General features: G+C 42.6%; 1 protein-coding gene across 1 annotated transcript; it reads left to right on the top strand.

Annotated features, from left to right (window-relative positions):
- Positions 1 to 345: 345 nt before the first annotated feature.
- Positions 346 to 17133, top strand: LOC309560447 (major histocompatibility complex class I-related gene protein-like; the record flags this gene model as incomplete). The annotated part of the gene is made up of 4 exons (XM_082264080.1): positions 346 to 428; positions 9033 to 9284; positions 15496 to 15777; positions 16862 to 17133. Exons 1-4 carry the CDS (start codon positions 362 to 364, stop codon positions 17131 to 17133), a joined length of 873 nt encoding a protein of 290 aa, XP_082120206.1. The 5' UTR covers positions 346 to 361.
- Positions 17134 to 20510: the final 3377 nt, after the last annotated feature.

Below are 20510 nucleotides of genomic sequence, written 5' to 3'. Positions count from 1 at the left end.
TCTTATAGAAAACAATGCTCAGTGTAGGATTTTATGTCATTGTATTGTTTTATTCTGTTACTATGCTGTTTTTTATTGTACAGTTTATCCTCACTTTTTTTTATAAAAGTTACTTTAGCTGAATAAAACCTTGTTTAAACCTCCGAGATGCAGGACTATAAACCTAGCTACAAACATTGTTGTGGGACATATTCTTAGGATTCTGTAAATAGACGTAATTAAGTCGTAAAAGAGGTGAGCTATGAGTGATCAGATGTTGGTGGTGCCACTAAATGTTCTCCGCCCAGGAAAGGTATTCTATATTTGCAGTGCTTCCTGCATGCGGAACACACAGAAATCAGAATCTACCGTTCACACTGAAATGGGTTCCATGCTTGGCTTATTAATGCTTCTGGAGGGTCTTCTGTTCTTTTCTGTGGTCTGTGCAGGTAAGTCTTATCCGCAGCATGTCGTCTTATCTGAAAGTTTTTCAAACGTCAGCCACATCCTGACTGTAAATCTGAAACAGCTTTTTCAGAATGAGACATTTTGAAAAAGGAAGGAGGAAAAATAACATAAGCAAGCTGAAAGTTGAAACGAGACTGAGTTGCTTGCCTTAAAGGGTTAACTTGCCTATAGGCTCCATGCACACTGTACTCCAAAGGACCCCTAGGAGACAAAAAAGCTGGAAAAAGCTCTAAAAGCTGACTTTTTGCATGGTTGTTTGCGAATGTTTATGCATGTTGGCATGTTTGGCATTAATGCATTCTACTATTATTTAACTACTTCAATACAGGGCACTCTTACCCCCTTCCTGCCAAGGCCAATTTTCAGATTTTTGTGCTGTTGCATTTTGAATGACAATTGCGCGGTCATGCAACACTATCTAAACTAAATTTATGTAATTTTTTCCCACAAATAGAGCTTTTGGTGGTATTTGATCACCGCAAGGTTTTTTCTTTTTTGCTACACAAGTAAAAAAAGACCGAGAAGTTTGAAAAAAAAAAAAGTTATAAAATTTAGTAAATAGATATGTTTTTTCCTGCACTGACAGGCACTGATGAGGAGGCACTAATGGGGTGGCACTAATATGCAGCACTGATATGTAGCACTGATATGCAGCATTGGTGGGTACTGATAGGCAGCACTGATGGGCAATAATGGGCGCTGGTGGGCGGCACTGATAGATTACAATGATGGGCACTAGTGGGCAGCACTGATAGATGGCAATCATGGGCAGCTCTGATGAGGAGGGCACTCTGGTGCCCTGATTGCCATCCCTGGTGGCCATGGGTGAGCATCCCTGGTGGTCATGGGTGGGCAATTCCTGGTGGCTCTAGTGGCCCCCCCAAGGGTCTGCACTGGTAATCAATGCTCTGATTACCAGCACAGACCCTCCCCTGTCAGGAGAGCCGCCGATCGGCTCTCCTTTACACGTGCCTGTCAGGCACGAACTGAGGAAAGCCGATCAACGGCACTTCCTATTTACTATGTGACCAGCTGTGATTGGACACAGCTGGTTACATGTTAAAGAGCCTACGCCATTGGCTCTTTACTGGGATCAGAGATGCGGTGAGTCAGAGTGACACACCGCACCACCGATCGCCGCTCTGCGCGGGGAACGCAGACCGGTCGATCCTGCTGGATGTCATATGACGCTCAGTCAGGATAGTGCAACCACTTCCCGGCCATCATTTTGCTATATGGCGGGTAGGAAGTGGTTAAAGAACCCTTTAGGCATGTCTTTGGCAGAAGAGGTGCAGCCTTTTTGCAGGGCATCAGAGCGGCCCGGGGAGCTATTGCCCCCCTGCCCCGGGTCAAGTCCTCCCCTGATTCTTTTACAATTTAAAAATAAATAAATAATAATAAATAATTACAAGTAAAATATTAAATATTAACTTATTTTGGACATTGGAATGTATTAATGTGTGAACGTGCATAAGCGCACAAGCTTATGCACGTTTATGTGAGCGTGCACGGTTTTTACAGCTCAAACGCTCCTCTTCAGGACACTCAAGTGTTTTTTTTTCTGCCTCTGAATGCTCCTGTTTCTAAATGCCTGTAAACATGTGCATTGACACATAAACTATATCGCCAAAAGTATTGGGACGCCTGCCTTTACACACACATGATCTTTAATGGTATCCCAGTCTTAGTCCATAGGGTTCAATATTGAGTTGGCCCACCCTTTGCAGCTATAACAGCTTCAACTCTTCTGGGAAGGCTGTCCACACGGTTTAGGAGTGTGTCTATGGGAATTTTTTACCATTCTTCCAGAAGAGCATTTTTGAGGTCAGGCACTGATGTTGGACAAGAAGGCTTGTCTCGCAGTCTCCACGCTAATTCACCCCAAAGGTGTTTTATCAGGTTAAGGCCAGTCAAGTTCCTCCACCCCAACTTTCTCATCCATGTCTTTATGGACCTTGCTTTGTGCACTGGTCCAAATCATTTGGTGGATGGGGGATTATGGTGCGGGGTTGTTTTTCAGGGGTTGGGTTTGGCCCTTTATTTCCAGTGAAGGGAAATCTTAAGGCGTCAGCATACCAAGACATTTTGGACAATTTCATGCTCCCAACTTTGTGGGAACAGTTTGGGGATGGCCCCTTCCTGTTCTAACATGACTGTGCACCAGTGCACAAAGCAAGGTTTATAAAGATGTGGATGAGTGAGTTTGCGGTGGAGGAAATTGACTGGCCTGCACAGAGTCCTGACCTCAACCCGATAGAACACCTTTGGAATGAATTAGAGTGGAGACTGCAGGCCCAGGCCCTCTCATCCAACATCAGTGCCTGATCTCACAAATGAGCTTCTGGAAGAATGGTCAAACATTCCCATAGACACTCCTAAACCTTGTGGACAGCCTTCCCAAAAGAGTTGAAGCTGTTATAGCTGCGAAGGGTGGGCCAACTCAATATTGACTGGGATGCCATTAAAGGTCATGTGTGTGTAAAGGCAGGTGTCCCAATACTTTGGTTAACATGGTGTAGGTTAACATGGAGGGGCGTTTAGAGGCAGAGAAAAATGTAAAACAGGTGTTTATGAGCTGCAGTGTGCATGAGGTTTAAAAAAGTAAAGGTGAACTAACATCGGACGCCCTCCCCACATGCTTGGTCCCTGCTGGGGTTAGCGTTTGTTCAAATATGTTGAAAAAGTCAAAGGTGTATTTACTTTATCACACAAGTGTAGGAAGAAACCTTGTGATCTCTGCTGCAAGGCAGCCCATTATTTTTTAGACTTGTCCTTGGCAATTGGTATTGGTGAGTACTCGTACTCGTACTCCCTACTTGTAAACATGTTTAATCTGTTCTGGACCGGAAGGATTTGCCCCCTTAATGACCAGGCCATTTTTTGCGATTCGGCACTTACTTTACAAAATATTGCGCGGTCGTGCAACGCTGTACTAAAATAAAACTGATGTATTTTTTTCCCCACAAATAGAGCTTTCTTTTGGTGGTATTTGATCACCTTTGCTATTTTAATTTTTTGCACTATAAACAAAAAAATGTGACATTTCTGAAAAAACAAAACAAAAAAAAAAACAATATTTTTCACATTCTGCTATATAACATTCCCAAATAAAACATTTAAAAATCTAAATTTTTCATCCTTTTAGGCCAATTTGTATTCTGCTACATATTTTTGGTAAAAAAAAAAAAAAAAAAATCGCAATAAGAGCATATTGATTGGTTTGCACAAAAGTTTTCGCATCTACAAACTAGGGGAAAGATTTATGCAATTTTTATATATTTTTTTTTTACTAGTAATGGTGGCGATCTGCGTTAACCTAGGGGTGATCAAAGGGTTAAGTGTGAGTTTAGGGGGTGTTTTCTAACTGCAGGGGTGGGGGTGGGCTTGTGAAATGACCACAGAGACCTGTGATCCTATATAGAAGGATGACAGGGGCTACAGTGCCTTGCAAAAGTATTCGGCCCCCTTGAACTTTGCGACCTTTTGCCACATTTCAGGTTTCAAACATAAAGATATAAAACTGTAATTTTTTGTGAAGAATCAAGAACAAGTGGGACATAATCATGAAGTGGAACAAAATTTATTTCAAACTTTTTTAACAAATAAAAAACTGAAAAATTGGGCGTGCAAAATTATTCAGCCCCCTTAAGTTAATACTTTGTAGCGCCACCTTTTGCTGCGATTACAGCTGTAAGTCGCTTGGGGTATGTCTCTATCAGTTTTGTACATCGAGAGACTGACATTTTTGCCCATTCCTCCTTGCAAAACAGCTCAAGCTCAGTGAGGTTGGATGGAGAGCGTTTGTGAACAGCAGTTTTAAGTTCTTTCCACAGATTCTCGATTGGATTTAGGTCTAGACTTTGACTTGGCCATTCTAACACCTGGATATGTTTATTTGTGAACCATTCCATTGTAGATTTTGCTTTATGTTTTGGATCATTGTCTTGTTGGAAGACAAATCTCCGTCCCAGTCTCAGGTCTTTTGCCGACTCCATCAGGTTTTCTTCCAGAATGGTCCTTTATTTGACTCCATCCATCTTCCCATCAATTTTAACCATCTTCTCTGTCCCTGCTGAAGAAAAGCAGGCCCAAACCATGATGCTGTCACCACCATGTTTGACAGTGGGAATGGTGTGTTCAGGGTGATGAGCTGTGTTGCTTTTACGCCAAATATAACGTTTTGCATTGTTGCCAAAAAGTTTGATTTTGGTTTCATCTGACCAGAGCACCTTCTTCCACATGTTTGGTGTGTCTCCCAGGTGGCTTGTGGCAAACTTTAAACTACACTTTTTATGGATATCTTTAAGAAATGTCTTTCTTCTTGCCACTCTTCCATAAAGGCCAGATTTGTGCAGTATACGACTGATTGTTGTCCTATGGACAGAGTCTCCCACCTCAGCTGTAGATCTCTGCAGTTCATCCAGAGTGATCATGGGCCTCTTGGCTGCATCTCTGATCAGTCTTCTCCTTGTATGAGCTGAAAGTTTAGAGGGACGGCCAGGTCTTCGTAGGATTTGCAGTGGTCTGATACTCCTTCCATTTCAATATTATCGCTTGCACAGTGCTCCTTGGGATGTTTAAAGCTTGGGAAATCTATTTGTATCCAAATCCGGCTTTAAACTTCTCCACAACAGAATCTCGGACCTGGCTGGTGTGTTCCTTGTTCTTCATGATGCTCTCTGCGCTTTAAACGGACCTCTGAGACTATCACAGTGCAGGTGCATTTATACGGGGACTTGATTACACACAGGTGGATTTTATTTATCATCATTAGTCATTTAGGTCAACATTGGATCATTAAGAGATCCTCACTGAACTTCTGGAGAGAGTTTGCTGCACTGAAAGTAAAGGGGCTGAATAATTTTGCACACCCAATTTTTCAGTTTTTTATTTGTTAACAAGTTTGAAATATCCAATAAATTTCGTTCCACTTCATGATTGTGTCCCACTTGTTGATTCTTCACCAAAAATTACAGTGTTTGACTCCTGCCACCTCCCCCCCAAAGCACCTTGTCCCCCTGTTGATGAGGACAAGAGCCTCTTCCCCACAACCCTGGGCTGTGGTTGTGGGGATCTGCGGGCGGGGGGGCTTATCTGGAAGTCCCCTTTAACAAGGGGGCTCCCAGATCCTAGCCCCCCCCCTTCCCACGTGGATGAGTATGGGGTACATCAAGAAAGTGTAAAAAGTAACTAAAGACACTACATACGTTTTTGACAATTCCTTTATTAAACATTTTTAAAAATATCCCCCGGTGTAAATCCATAGTCAGTCATGACACCCGCCGCAGCGCCGGACTTGACAAAATTGGTAAATAATTGGGGGGGGGGGGGGCAGCTGCATACAGAAGATTTTTTTACCTTAATGCATAGAATACATTAAGATAAAAAAAACCTGTACAACCAGTTTAAAAGACAAACCTATTACTAAATAAACAGAACCATAGTGGAAATGTAAATACTGCTCTGGTCCGAAGTGTGAGAACTGAACTGGTTAAGCAAGAAGAAACTGGGAAATTTCATTAAGAAACAGCACAAATAATAAAACATACAGACATGTTTGACATAAAAGAAACAAATCTGTTATCTTTGCATGTCCGGTTATGAAAGCACGTGCAGAATGGAATTTTTCCTCTAAAGTTAAAGCAAGACTCCAGCCAAAAATAGCAAAATAAGATTTGCTGTAATAATTGCTATAATACTCAGTAAGCATATGTCCATATGTCTGATGTATGGATCAATGGTTTTTGGGGCAGGGTATCCTGGCAATGAAGTATACAGACAAGGATTTCAGATTCCACTTGGAAGGGTAATGCCTCGTACACACGATCAGATAATCGGACGACTTATCGTTCGCATTTTGTTGCATGATACTAGTATCGAATTCAACAATGCGTACTAAACGTATAATTTTTTTCGTACGATTCTGAAAAGGCTTCCTGGTTGCGTAGCTACATATCAGGGCAAAACAAAAACAAACAATGGCAGCCAGGCTTTTTCCAGGTTATTTTTGTGTTTCTGATCATGCGCAGTCTTTGTCTATCGATTTTTAGTGGATGCATACTGTACTGATTAAACAATTATTGTTCGCTAGGCTATCGTATGAAAAAAAAATTTGTCTTTGTCCCTTCAGATTTTGTTGGACGAAATGTCGTGATCGGCTGTTGAATGCTGTGTACTAACGATCAGATTATCGTGCGATCAATTTGAAAGCGATTTTTTTCGTACGATTATCTTATCATGTGTACGAGGCATTAGTGAGATAAATAATGTTAGGATTACAGTGGGATTATTGTGATGGTTAGTGGTATAGGGAAGGTTAGTATTGGGGTTCATGCACACAGAGATTTACATGCATTTTATATCCCTAGCATATATTTCCGGGTGCTTTCCAGCACCAAGTGACCCTTTTAGATGTCACAAAGTGTATAGCCTGCCATTCAAGTGAATGGCTGGACGTGGTTATACTGTGCTCTTGTAAATGCTGATACTTCTTTGCATTGGTGTTTACTGCCCCTGGTTTTACTGGCTTTGTGTCTAAGTATTTCCCAAAAGCATGAGTTTTGCTTTCAGGAAATAGGTTGGATGTGCTTTCACAAGTAACCCAGCCCATAGAGTTACTGAGGTTTGAGTTATGGTTAGTTCAACTACATTTTAAGCTTAAATTAGCTAAATACATTCTAGGTTCATTAAAACAAAAGCTGTTGTAGCACCCTCCTAAAATAGTGTGGATTGTTAGGTAAATTTAGTTAGCTCCTCTGTAATCAGTGGAGCAGGGGTTGATTATTCAGGCCTGCTGCTTTGATTGCTTCCCCTTGTATTTTAGAGAATTATAGAATTACAGCAGGAGGAAGAACAGAGTAAGCAGCCTGAATATTTATGGGACTCCAGCCAATCCCTGGGGAGGGGTTCCAGTAGGTTGTGGGAGAGCCCATAAGTAATCTGGGGCCTGAGACAAGAGCAGCTGAGTTTCTGGTCCAGTCCTGCGGGAGGAGACCCCTTGTGCAGGGGCAGCAATTCTTGAGGTGCTGTCTAGAAGACGTCAAGGTCCCAGCTAAAGCTTCAGCTGGGGGGGGGGGGGGGTAAGGGGCTATTCACAAAGCATAGTCCTGGAGATCATTTGGGACTGGAGAGTACCAGGAGGAAGTTGGGGGACAGATTTCCAGCTGTCTAGTGATTGAGTCCAATCAGAAATGCTCACACTTCTGGCTAATAGAGAACTCTAGCTCTGACTCAGCAAATGTCATGTTGGATCTCTGGAGGTCCCGAGGGACAGGCTTTTCTCCTCACATTCAGGTAGGCTGGATACTTTAAATGCCTTTAACTTTTTCACAATAAGATTTCCTGAGGAAAGTTGTGAAGCCCCATTTTTCCTAATTTGACCCCGTTAGAGGTACAATTATGGTAAATTTTGAGATGTTTTTGTTTTCTGCATTTCCTGGCCTCTATGATACCTTATGCCAGGTCCCATTGGCGACTGGAATTAGCGGCCTGCCACCTGGGTTACCCTGCGGAAAGCGTCTTGTTGCCAGACATCCCAAGTCTCCTGCGATGTGTGGGAGTCTCCCACATGCGGGCTGTGGTTCCCCGACACCTGCAAGTGCCACACGACCCCATGCAGGAGAATCCCGCACCTTGCAGGAGACCAGGGATGTCTGAAGACAGAACTGTGGCAGAACGGAGCCGTTCCTGTATAGTTCCGGCTCCGTCCTGTCAGAGGTTAAGTGATATCAAATGCACTCCGCCTGTGAGAGGAGGGATACAGGAAGCATCAATTCTGCATGCTTCCTACTGCGCTGCTCCTCACACTCTCCATTGTCTGTCATGTGTCTCAGGAGCTATCAGTACCAGCCAGCAGTGCCCAAAATAGTACTCACCAGCAGTACTCCGAGTCCTCAGCAGTACCAGCCAGCAGTACCCACCAGTAGTACCCGCCAGCAGTACCAGCCAATAGTACCCACAGCAGTACCCCACAGCAGTACCCGCCAGCAGTATCAGCCAGCAGTACCCACCAGCAGAACGCACAGCAGTACCAGCAATTAGTACCCACCAGCAGTACCAGCCAGTAGTACCCACCAGCAGTACAAGCCAGCAGGACCCACCAGCAGTACCAGCCAGTAGTACCCATCAGCAGTAACCGCCAGCAATAACCACCAGCAGTACCAGCCAGCAGTAAGTCACATGTGCTAGGGGTGCAACTATCCCCCAGCACATAATTGTAAATATGCCAGCATGTGCAGTGTTTGACTCCTGCCACCATGACCACTTGAAATCACTGAAGTGGTCATGGTGGTTGGAGTGTTCCTTTAATATCTCTCAGAAGTAAACAATGTACACACAGATCAAATGCCGGGCAACATCAGCTGCTTCATTAAAAACTGGCCACCATTGAGCCCGTGTTTATGGCAGCCGGTCCAACAGAAGCCGGCCATTCAGCATGCGCGAAAAAAAAACTGGCTCCTAACTTTTTTAGCTGGCTCCTGGATTTTAAGAAAATTTGTCAGGCCCTGACTTATGCTGATGACCTCCTAGTACCGTGCTTTCTGTACTTCATTTTCAATTTTATTCTCTTGATTTTCCCTCCACAGACAGTCATAGACTAAACTACTGCTTTACAACGATCTGGTCCCCAAAAGGATCAACTCCACCAAACACCCAAATAATTGCCTCTCTGAATGATGTACCGATTTTAAAATACATCACCAGTGACCGAAAACTGAAACGTCTTGCTGGCTGGCAGGAGAAAATTGATCCTAGACACTGGGAAAATCTGGAGCAAATTGCAAGGCACTATGAACGTCGACATCACCATACAATACAGCGTCTGATGCCATCGCAAAGTAAGTAAAAGTCACCTACGTTGCTCCTTTATTTTTCTGAGCTATAATCACACTAAAGCATTGGCCAGCTTTGACCAGAATTTATAGTTGATTTTAGGGAACGACCCCAACGTCTGTAGCTGACAAATAGGGTTACCAGTAATGGAATTCTGCTTAAGTATATGTTAACTCTTACCTTGTAAAACAAGCCATTCAGATTAAAATAGAAGTGAAAAACAAAACATTTGTGTATGGATAGAAAAAACATTATAAATACCTTTTTCTCCCTTTTTTTATAAGTGATCACATGTCCTCTGTTCTCAGCTGCATAAGGAGCTTAGAGAGCTGGGGGAGGAGAAACAGCAGTACATTGATCCTACGAATCCCAGGATCTGTGATCTATGTGATCATATAACAACAATCCTAACAATGTGCCAAAGAAAATCCAGTAAATAATATTAAACTGTTAATTATTAATCTGCAGCTACTCTAAAATAAGCTGCATATAATCAACTTCACCAAAAAAAAGTAAAATAGCAGCGCTAGATAACAAGACAAGTGCAATAAATAGATAGATCGGGTATACCCTACATGGTGAGGGAGATCTCTAAAAGAGAAACTACGTGGATACAAATCTTACGCACTTTAAAACCAAGGGGTATGAATGTGGAACTGGATATTAATTGTTTCATTAGTGATTATTAGAATTATTTTTTACGCCCACATACTAGTAACTGGTACTTTGAGAGTTTTTCTATTTTTTTTTCCATTTTTTAACTTTATTTTCATTTTATATTTATTTTCTATTTTTATTTTAATTAAATTTTTACTTTAAAGTTTGAAGTTTTGCGTCTATACTGAATTAATGTGCAGGTATTACCTTCCATTTTAATTGAATTGAATCAGTAAAATGGCATTTTTAGATGTTTTTATGGGTTGTTATTTTTATCATTTTTGTATTGTATATTAGGATATATCAGATTTTAAATATCCTCCCTCGTTGATTATTGAAAGTAGGGGATAAGATTTGCAATATAAAATAAAACCCTTTAAATGCTCTGTAGGCAGTCCAGTAACGGGAGATTTAATCTGGCTACTGAGGGGTTAACTGAACTGACAGACAACGGGCAGTTGATTTGATCCGTCGATATTGGGATGGTTGTAGGCTAAGACCAATTTACAATGCCTGAGAGGTGCAGCAAAACCACGTAGACGGGTGCACATGTGCAGTAGAAGGAGGACATTTAAATAGAGTCACCGCGCCGTGTAACCACCCCCTATGACAAAGGCAGAAGTGACGACTAGGGATGATCGAACTTTTGAAAAGTTCGGTTCGACCAGAACACCCGAATTTTCCAAAAGTTTGGTTCGGATTTCAGAACCCCATTGAATCAATGGGACCCGAACTTCGGTAATCAAAAAACACAATTTTTAAGCCCTAAAACCCAATAAATGCCCCTAAAAAGTGCCTAGGGTTCTGGATCATGCCCCATCAACTGTTAATCACAAAAAAAAGTTCTTAAAAATTGTCATTTTTGATAAAAAAGCCAATTATTGAAAAAAAAAAAAAAAAAGAGATTTTTTGATTTTTACTTTGGATTTAGTATCTGGGGGGTCTAAAAGGTGTGCATGTGAAGTTTCAGCTCTGTAGCATGTCCAGACCCATGAAAAAAAAAAAGATATTTTTTCAGTAGAACAGGGATGTGGGTCGGGACTCTCCTTTAACTTTAACACCTATATGATCTTTTTTTCTGGTTCTGGACATGCTACAGAGCTGAAACTTCACAGGTACACCTTTTAGATCCCCCAGACACAAAACCACACAAAAAAAGTTCTTAAAAATTGTCATTTTTGATAAAAAAGCCAATTATTGAAAAATTTAAAAAAAAAAAAAAAAAAAAAAGATTTTTTGATTTTTACTTTGGATTTCGTATCTGGGGGGTCTAAAAGGTGTGCATGTGAAGTTTCAGCTCTGTAGCATGTCCAGAACCATGAAAAAAAAAGATTGTTTGTATTAGAAAACTTTCAGCACAGGAGGTTGGCTCCGCTGCTGTAACACCTTGCCGGTTTAATAGAAGGCATTTTTTGGGTTCTTTGCAGTCAGGAAAAACATCTGAACTTGTGTATAGTGGTACTGTGCACAAGTTCTGATGTTTTGCCTGCCTCCAAAACCCCCCAAAAAATGCCAGCAAAAACACACCTGGGCATTTTTTTTTGACGCTAGCGTTTTTTTTGGCATTTTTTGGGGTTCTTTTGAGGCAGGCAAAACATCTGAACTTGTGTATAGTGGTGTATATACACACCTAGACATATATAGGTGTGATAGTAGCAGAAATATATGCTTGCGCTAATGAAATCATTTACAGTAATATATTTCTGCTAATATCACACCTATATATGTCTAGGTGTGTATATATATATATATGTATGTGTGTATATATACCACTATACACAAGTTCAGATGTTTTGCCTGCCTCAAAAGAACCCCAAAAAATGGCAAAAAAAATGCCCAGGTGTGTTTTTGCTGGCATTTTTTGGGGGGTTTTGGAGGCAGGCAAAACATCAGAAATTGTGCACAGTACCACTATACACAAGTTCAGATGTTTTTCCTGACTGCAAAGAACCCAAAAAATGCCTTCTATTAAACCGGCAAGGTGTTACAGCAGCGAAGCCAACCCCCTATCTGAAAGTTTTCTAATACAAACGATCTTTTTTTTATGGTTCTGGACATGCTACAGAGCTGAAACTTCACATGTACACCTTTTAGACCCCCCAGATCTGAAATCCAAAGTAAAAATCAAAAAATCTATTTTTTTTTAATTTTTTCAATAATTGGCTTTTTTTTATCAAAAATGACAATTTTTAAGAACTTTTTTGTGTGATTTTGTGTCTGGGGGGTCTAAAAGGTGTACCTGTGAAGTTTGAGCTCTGTAGCATGTCCAGAACCAGAAAAAAAAAGGATTGTATGTATTAGAAAACTTTCAGCTCAGGGGGTTAGCTTCTCTCCACACCTTGCCGGTTTCAAAGCAGGCATTTTTTTGGGTTCTTTGCAGTCAGGAAAAACATCTGAACTTGTGTATAGTGGTACTGTGCACAAGTTCAGATGTTTTGCCTGCCTCCAAAACCCCCCCAAAAATGCCAGCAAAAACACACCTGGGCATTTTTTTTTTTTGACGCTAGCGTTTTTTTGGCATTTTTTCAGGTTCTTTTGAGGCAGGCAAAACATCTGAACTTGTGTATAGTGGTATATATACACACATACATATATAGGTGTGATAGTATCAGAAATATATTACTGTAAATGATTTAATTAGCGCAAGCATATAATTCTGCTACTATCACACCTATATATGTCTAGGTGTGTATATAAATATATGGATGTGTGTATATACACCACTATACACAAGTTCAGATGTTTTGCCTGTCTCCAAAAAATGCCAGCAAAAACACACCTGGGCATTTTTTTTTTTGACGCTAGCGTTTTTTTTGGCATTTTTTTGGGTTCTTTTGAGGCAGGCAAAACATCTGAACATGTGTATAGGGGGTATATATACACATATAGGTCTGAATATATACCCCTAGACATATATAGGTGTGATAGTAGCAGAAATATATTACTGTAAATGATTTCATTAGCGCAAGCATTTATTTCTGCTACTATCAAACCTATATATGTCTAGGGGTATATATTCAGACATATATGTCTATATATACCCCCTATACACATGTTCAGATGTCATGTCTGACATCAAACATGTCCTCAAAAAAGCACTGGCAGTGGCAACCCCTGCAGCATAAAAAATGCTTGGCTGGTGAGAAGCCATATGGGTGTGCCGAAGCTATTCAGAGAAATGATCATTTCTCTATAGCGGTCACCCTGCTATGGAAGGGTTTTGTCACCCTGCCATAGCAGTCACTGCCAGTTAACCCTACACTACACTACGGTCTCTTTACACTTAACACTTTCCCTACAGAAACTTTTTGAAGCTAACTTAAGTGTAAAGGAGCACTCTAACTACACTAGATATCCCTTTCCTCACACTAATAAATGCTAAATGACACTTTTAAAGTAAAATTAACAGCACTGCTTCCACTCTCTTCCATGTCCAGTATAACAATGCTAGGAATATGGCGGGGGCGATCTTATATACTGGGGGGCGTATTCACTAATGATTGGTCTAGGGACCCCCTAGTCACTCCAATCACATTCCTAGCATTCTCCTGCCCCCTCAATTGGCTTTTGCTAATGGTTCTGGTCCAATCACGGGCTTTTAAAGCCCATTTCCTGAAGCATTGCATTTTGGGCGGTTCTGGTTGCCGAATTGCGAACTTTTTGGGCAAAAAGTTCTAAATTCGGCCGAACCTCGAACACCCAATGTTCGGGCCGAACCGATGGTCGACCCGAACCGTTCGATCATCCCTAGTGACGACACGCATTGAGGTGTGGTTACACGGCAACCCAGACATCAGTATGTGCAGCTGTCATCAAACGGTGGTGAGATAAGGATTCGGTTTCAACAATAACATATAAGCCATACTGTGTAACGTCTACTTTTCTTTTAATCAATGTAAGCAGCTCTTTTATAACTTTTTTTTAATAAAGTTGAGATTGATTGGTTACTATGCCATTGGAAGTTTTCTTTTTTTGTTTTCACATGATAATTGATCCATCACATTTTGGAGAGCAAGTGCTCTGATATATGTCTTGGAACTGTTTAACAAACAAGCGAGTGTGCCGACCATGAGAATGGAAGGCAACAACAGCCGGTGAGTTTGTCATCCATTGGGGGGGGGGGGCTTTGATGAAATATCAGGGGTCTAAATAGACCCCTGATGTCTCACTTTTGAGACAGAGAGAGGAAATATTCCCTAGTCCCTTTCTCTGCAGCCTCAGCTGCACTAGACAATGAATAAATGGGAAGCGCTCTGAGGCTTCCTGGTCATTCACAAGCTGAAGCATAGTAAACAGAGGGGTGATTTACTTCAAAATCTGGTGCAGCTGTGCATGGTAGCCAATCAGCTTCTAACTTCAACTTGCTCAATTAAGTTTTGACAAAAAAAATGGATTGGTTTCTGTGCAGAGCAGCACTAGATTTTGCACTCTGCAGTTTTAGTAAATTAACCCCACAGTTTACCATGCTTCAGCTGTGAATGAACACAGTCAGTGATCAGTACTGATCATTAACGGTGTTCATTCAGAAAAGGAAGGGGACTGTAAATGACCTGTTTTGCGGCCCCTTCCCTGCTCTCCATCCTGAAACATCCCCTGCAGCAGCTGATGGGAGAGGTGAGGAGGGGAACCTGGCATTGCTGTGGGGGGCCAAGTCAGCTCACGGGGGCCGAGCAACAGAAGGGAGAAGAACCCGGAGAGGAGGGGTGGTGTTTAAATGGAACCGGAGGGGCTGTATTTTCCTTCTTGTAGCAGCTGAATGCCAGCGGGAGGTAGAAGAGGAGAAGTAGGTATTTCCGGCATCCAGTTGCTGCAGGGAGGAAAATACAGTGCATCGGTTCCACCAAGTGCCTCTCCACTGCCCCTCCTGTCCAGGTTCGGCAACCAAGGAATGCAATCTACCTGCCACCTGCCTGCGATCAATTGCTAGATCACGATCGATGGGTTGATGACCCCCTGGGTTAAGACATCCCCCAAGCATGTTATTTAAAACTGAACTTCAGGGCAAAGCAAATATTTAAATACAAGTCATGTACATTCTTCCTTAAAGTATAACTAATGGGAAAAAAATTTTTTAAATAAATTTGGATGGAGTAAAGAGGGAATAGACCCCCTGTAAGGTTTTTATTGCGGTCTTCTGCCCCCATTAGGGAGATTCACCCTCTCTATTTGCCATTTTTACCATTACCACCGAGAGGGAAATAAAAGAAAATCCCAAATTTTGGGTTGACACCAGCACAATAGTATTGACCCAAAAAGATACGATGGCACAATGTCTTCCAATGAGGACTCTAGTTCTGGTGAACCTGGTGACACCCTAGGATTCCTTCACACTTCCTGTTTTGGCTATGGCATCAAGTCAGCTCCCTTAACTCTATGGTCCCTATAATATAGGGATTATACCTTCTCACTATTGTCTCCTTGCTATCAAACCAGCATTTACCTCCTTTCCTTCCCCTATCAACAATCTTCTAATAGCTCTTTAAAAAATACCATATTACTTGTATGCACTTCTACTTCTTTTCTCATATACTTCTAAATAAATTATTATTTTCTCTTCAGATTATACAGATCTATATGTCTATCAAGTGAAATTCGGTTGCTGGATTTATGAGGATAACTCTACAGGTGGGGAAGAAGAGTTTGGTGCCCATGGTAAAGATTTTATCTATTTGGACAATGAGAAGAAGACGTTTATGCCGTCGGTGGATGAGGCAGTAGCTTTTACCAATGAATGGAACAGTAGACCGAACAGTGTCAGAAGACAATTCCATTATAAAGACATAGCGTGTGTTCAGTGGTTGCGGGATTATCATGAAAAACATGATGACTTTCCAAAAAATGGTAATTATAAATTCTCTTAACGTGCATGTTGCAGGTGGGAAACCATTTGTGTTCTGAAACATAACAGAAATTATTTTTACTTATTAGGTACACAATATCTTTTATGTGTTTCTTTATAGGCAAACACCACCAGTGTGAGTTGAAGGTTATGTATAATGCTTTTGTACATATTTTTTCTTTTTTATCCTTGTTGTAGATGAATACGGTCATGGCCAAAAATATTGGCACCCCTGTATTTCTGTCAGAGTAAGTCCCCGTTCACACAGGGGCGATCCGACTTCGGGTGGCGACCTCCGAGGTCACGGTGCGAGCAGCGCGCCGCGACCTCGGAGGGGCCGCCACGGACTTCATAACATTGAAGTCTATGGCGGTCGCCTCCTGGTCGCCCCAAAGAAGCTCCGGACCCTTTTTCTAAGTCGGAGCGACTTGTGTCGCTCCTATTAGAACGGGTCCGCAGCTTCCTTATGGGAGGCGACCTGTGAGGCGACCAGGTCGCCTCACAGGTCGCCTCAGTGGGAACGGGGGCTAATGCACCACTTCGCTCAGAAAATTGTTACAATTACAAATGTTTAGGCATTCTCATGCTTAATTTCTTTTGTTTGTATCCGTATGACACAAAAAAGCAGAGAAACAAAAAGCCAATTCTGACACATTCCATGCAAACCCCCAAAAAAATGGCTGGAGAAAATTATTGGCATCCTCAAATTAATATTTGGTAGCACAGCCCTTGGAAAAAATAACTGAAATCAATCACTTCGGGTAACCATCAATTTCTTTTTTGCACCTGTCTAATGAAGTTTCAGACCACTGTTCTTTCACAAACTGCTCCAGGTCTCTCAGATTGGAAGGGATCCTTTTCCCAACTGCGGTTTTGAGACTTCTCCACAGGTGCTCTTTACTTGCAATAGATTTTTATTAATTTTCAAACATTACAGTAAAAATTGTGAAATTATTCATAGTCACATATACAATGTTTCCAACAAAACATATAGAGGTAGGATTGCAGAACTCAATCATCAAAGAGAAAAAAATAAAGAAAGAATAACATCTCAAAAGTAAACGTTGACAACCATAACTGTTCCAGTCATTTCACTAGTGTTTGTGCTTGTGTTACCGGTGACCCAACCCCCATCAAGGGACGGGGGTGAAGTATTTGCTGGTAGTCCAAATGTGCCAAGTAGAGTGGAATTTGGATCCATTATGAGTCAAGTAGGCGTAAGCCTTCTCCATAGAGTATTGGAGATTAACCATTCTAATGACTTCCAGGTGAGATGGGGATATGGTCTGCTTCCAGTGTTTGGCTATCAGTGTCCTGGCCGCTACCAGGATGTGGAAGCATACCGTTCTCATGTTTAAGGGTATGTTGTGTATTCCTAAGTTCAGTAGTGCCATGGCCATGGTTGGTTGGGTGAGTATGCCCGTGGTGGTCGAAAGAACCTCAAACACCCTCCTCCAAAAGCTGGTTATGCTCTTGCACTTCCAGAAAATATGAGAAATAGTGCCTATTTGGTCACAGTTTCGCCAGCAAAGCGGGCTCTGAGAACTAAAAAATTTAGACAGGCGATAAGGTGTGAGGTACCATCTGGTCAAAAGTTTTTGCATTTGTTCCCAGTGGTTTATGCATCTGGAGGCCATGAAGGAGGTGTGGATCGCCGTTTTCCACTGGTAATCGGAATAGGGTGTCTGAAGCTCACTCTCCCACTTAACCATGTGTGTCGTTTTATGAAAGGCTGTCTTGTGTCCTATAAGGTTGTATATGAGGGATATGCCTTTTACTGGGGACTTTACGTTCGTGAGGAATTGCCATAGGGTGGCAGGTAGCCGCAACTTGGGCAAGGGATATTTGCGTAAAAAGCTAATTATAGCATTATGGGCAAACATGGCGTTGTTGGGTAGATTAAATTCTGTGTGTAGGTCTTGAAAGGACTTGAGTGAATCCTGTTGGTAAAGTTGAGATACCGACTGTATCCCAGCAGCCGTGAGCATGGTGGTTTTTGTGAACGGAAGAAGAACAGTGAATACTGTGAGAGGTATAGGGATCAACACATCTGTCGGATGTGTGGGTTTCCGTGCGATGAGAGCTCGCCAGGAGTGCAGCGTCGCACGAGACGTGATTGGCAATAATCTCATATCTAGGGGTTTCCATGCATCAGCTAGAAGTAGTAAACCAAGATCCGACGTTTGCGTCGATGCCGCTTCTATTGGCAGACAGGGGAGGCTACGTGTATTGGAGAACCAGTGTTGGAGGGGGGTCAGTCTCGTTGCATGGTAGTAATCCGTTATGTCTGGTAGCCCTAGCCCTCCCGCCTTTTTGTGACGAATCATATGCGATTGAGAACATCTGGCTCTCTTTCGCTGCCATACAAATGTGCGAAGTATTTTGGACAGGGAAGTGAGGTGTGCACTGGTGATATGTATCGGAAGGGTGCGGAATATGTATAGTATTTTCGGTAGACAAAGCATTTTGAATGCCGCTATACGCCCCGCCCAGGAGAATTTCGGTCGACTTGATACCATTGGTATCTGCTGTTAGGGTGGACAATAAGGACTTCATGTTGGAGTGCAGCAATTTGGATGTGGGGAATGCCAGCTGGATCCCCAAGTATTTTAGCGAGTCAGATGACCAAGCGTATTGGAGTAGTGTTTGGAGATGCTTTCGGGTGTTGTCAGATATATTCATACCTAAGATTTCGGATTTACCAAAATTAACTTTATAGAAGGACACCTTGCTAAAGTCTTGAAGAATTTTATGAGCTGCCGGAAGGGACACTATAGGATTCGATAGGCTTAAAATGACATCGTCAGCAAATAGAGTGATGACGTGCTTGGAGGGTCCAAATTTAAAGCCCGATACCATAGGGGAGGTGCGAAGTAATTCTGCCAGTGGCTCTATTAACAACTTAAAGATGAGGGGCGACAGGGGGCAGCCCTGTTGCGTTCCATTTGTAATGCAAAAGGGTTTAGAAAGCATGCCAGCGGAGAGTACCTTAGCAGATGGGGAGGAGTATAAAGCCATTATGGCCGACAGTATCGGTCCTGAAAATCCGAACTTGCGTAAAACCGATTCCATGTATCCCCAGTGTATACGGTCGAACGCCTTCTCTGCGTCTATGGAAAGAAGCAGAGAAGGCGTTCTGGAGCTCTCAGCGTGGTGCATTAGGTTTATTACCCTTCTGGTCGCATCCGGGGCTTGCCGTCCCCGGACGAATCCCATTTGGTCTCCTCCCAGCAGCTTCGGTAAAAGGTGTGCTAGGCGGTTGGCGAGGATTTTTGCATACAATTTGGCGTCATTGTTTAACAGGGATATGGGTCTAAAGTTCGCCGGTGCTGTAGGGGGTTTGCCTGGTTTAGGGAGGGTTATGATGTTTGCCTGGAGCATCTCCTCTGGGAAGGCGCCCGTGGCAATGGCCGAGGAAAATGCTGACAACATGTGGGGCGAAAGAATATCATGGAGTGACCTGTAGTATTCATTTGTCAACCCGTCAGGGCCCGGGGATTTATTTAAAGGAGTACCTAGAATAGTCTGGGATAGTTCTTTAGGCGTAAATGGTGCATTTAGGGATGATAAGTCTTCGGGCGTGAGAGAGGGGAGGTTCATGCGACTCAAGAAGGTAAGAATGTCCAACGTCGACAGGTTGTGTGTGGTCGTGTCGTTGCGCAGGTTGTACAGTGATCCATAATAGTCGGCGAAAGCGTCCGCAATTTGTTGGGGGTGCGTGTGTTTTTTACCCGTATGAGGGTGGGTTATGTACGCTATTTTAGATTTCACTCTCCTGGCTTTGAGCCTGGAGGCCAGAAACTTGCCTGCCTTGTTATGGGCCGAATAATACTGAAGTCGGAGTTTCGCCATCATTTTGTCGTGATTGACCAGCAGAAGCCTACGTAGATACGATCTGAGGGCCGAGAGTTTGGTGGACAATAATTGTGAGGGGTGCTGTTTATTGGCCTCTTCCAAGGATTTAATGTTTTCAAGGGTGTCTCGAAGTGATTTCTGATGTTTCTTTTTTAATCTAGATGCCAATTGAATAAGAATTCCTCTCACATATGCCTTATGGGCATTCCAAAGCGTGAAAGGGTCCGTGGCCGGGGTGGCGTTGTTTGCGAAGAATTCCCTGAGGTGAGTTTGGATGTGCTTGAGAGAGTCGGGGTCTGACAGAATGGAATTGTTGCATCTCCAAATGTACGACGACGACTGGGTGGCTGATGTAGATATGGACATATGTATGGCAGCATGGTCTGACCACGTGATGGGGGATATAGATGTATGTAGAACCATGGGCAGGATTGTTGAGTCTACCAGGAACATGTCAATCCTGGAGTAAGTGAGGTGGCACGCTGAGAAGAAGGTATAGTCCCTCTCCTCCGCGTGCTGGTATCTCCATATGTCGTGCAGATTTTCCACATGTAGGAGAGCTGCCATGGAAGTAGACAAGGTTTTGCCACCGGAGGTAGAGTCCAAGGCAGGGTCTGCTACGATGTTAAAATCTCCACATATGATCAATTTGCCTACCGTGAGCTTGCGAACTTTTGTGAATAGTTTCCGCAGGAATTTGAGCTGGTGGCGGTTGGGAGCATACACGTTCACAATAGTATAATCACAATCATCAATATTGCAGTTTAAGATAATGAACCTTCCGTCCGTATCCTCCACCACCCTAGAGTAGGTGAAGGTCACAGAGTTGCTGACGGCCAGCAGGGTTCCTCGTTTCTTCTCAGGGGAGTTTGCCATAAAC

The sequence above is a fragment of the Pelophylax lessonae genome (genome assembly GCF_965119305.1).
Source record: "Pelophylax lessonae genome assembly, chromosome: 7".
In the NCBI taxonomy this organism is placed as follows: domain Eukaryota; kingdom Metazoa; phylum Chordata; class Amphibia; order Anura; family Ranidae; genus Pelophylax; species Pelophylax lessonae.
Note: the sequence above shows the minus strand (reverse complement) of the source record. Positions and strands in the feature narration are given on the sequence as shown.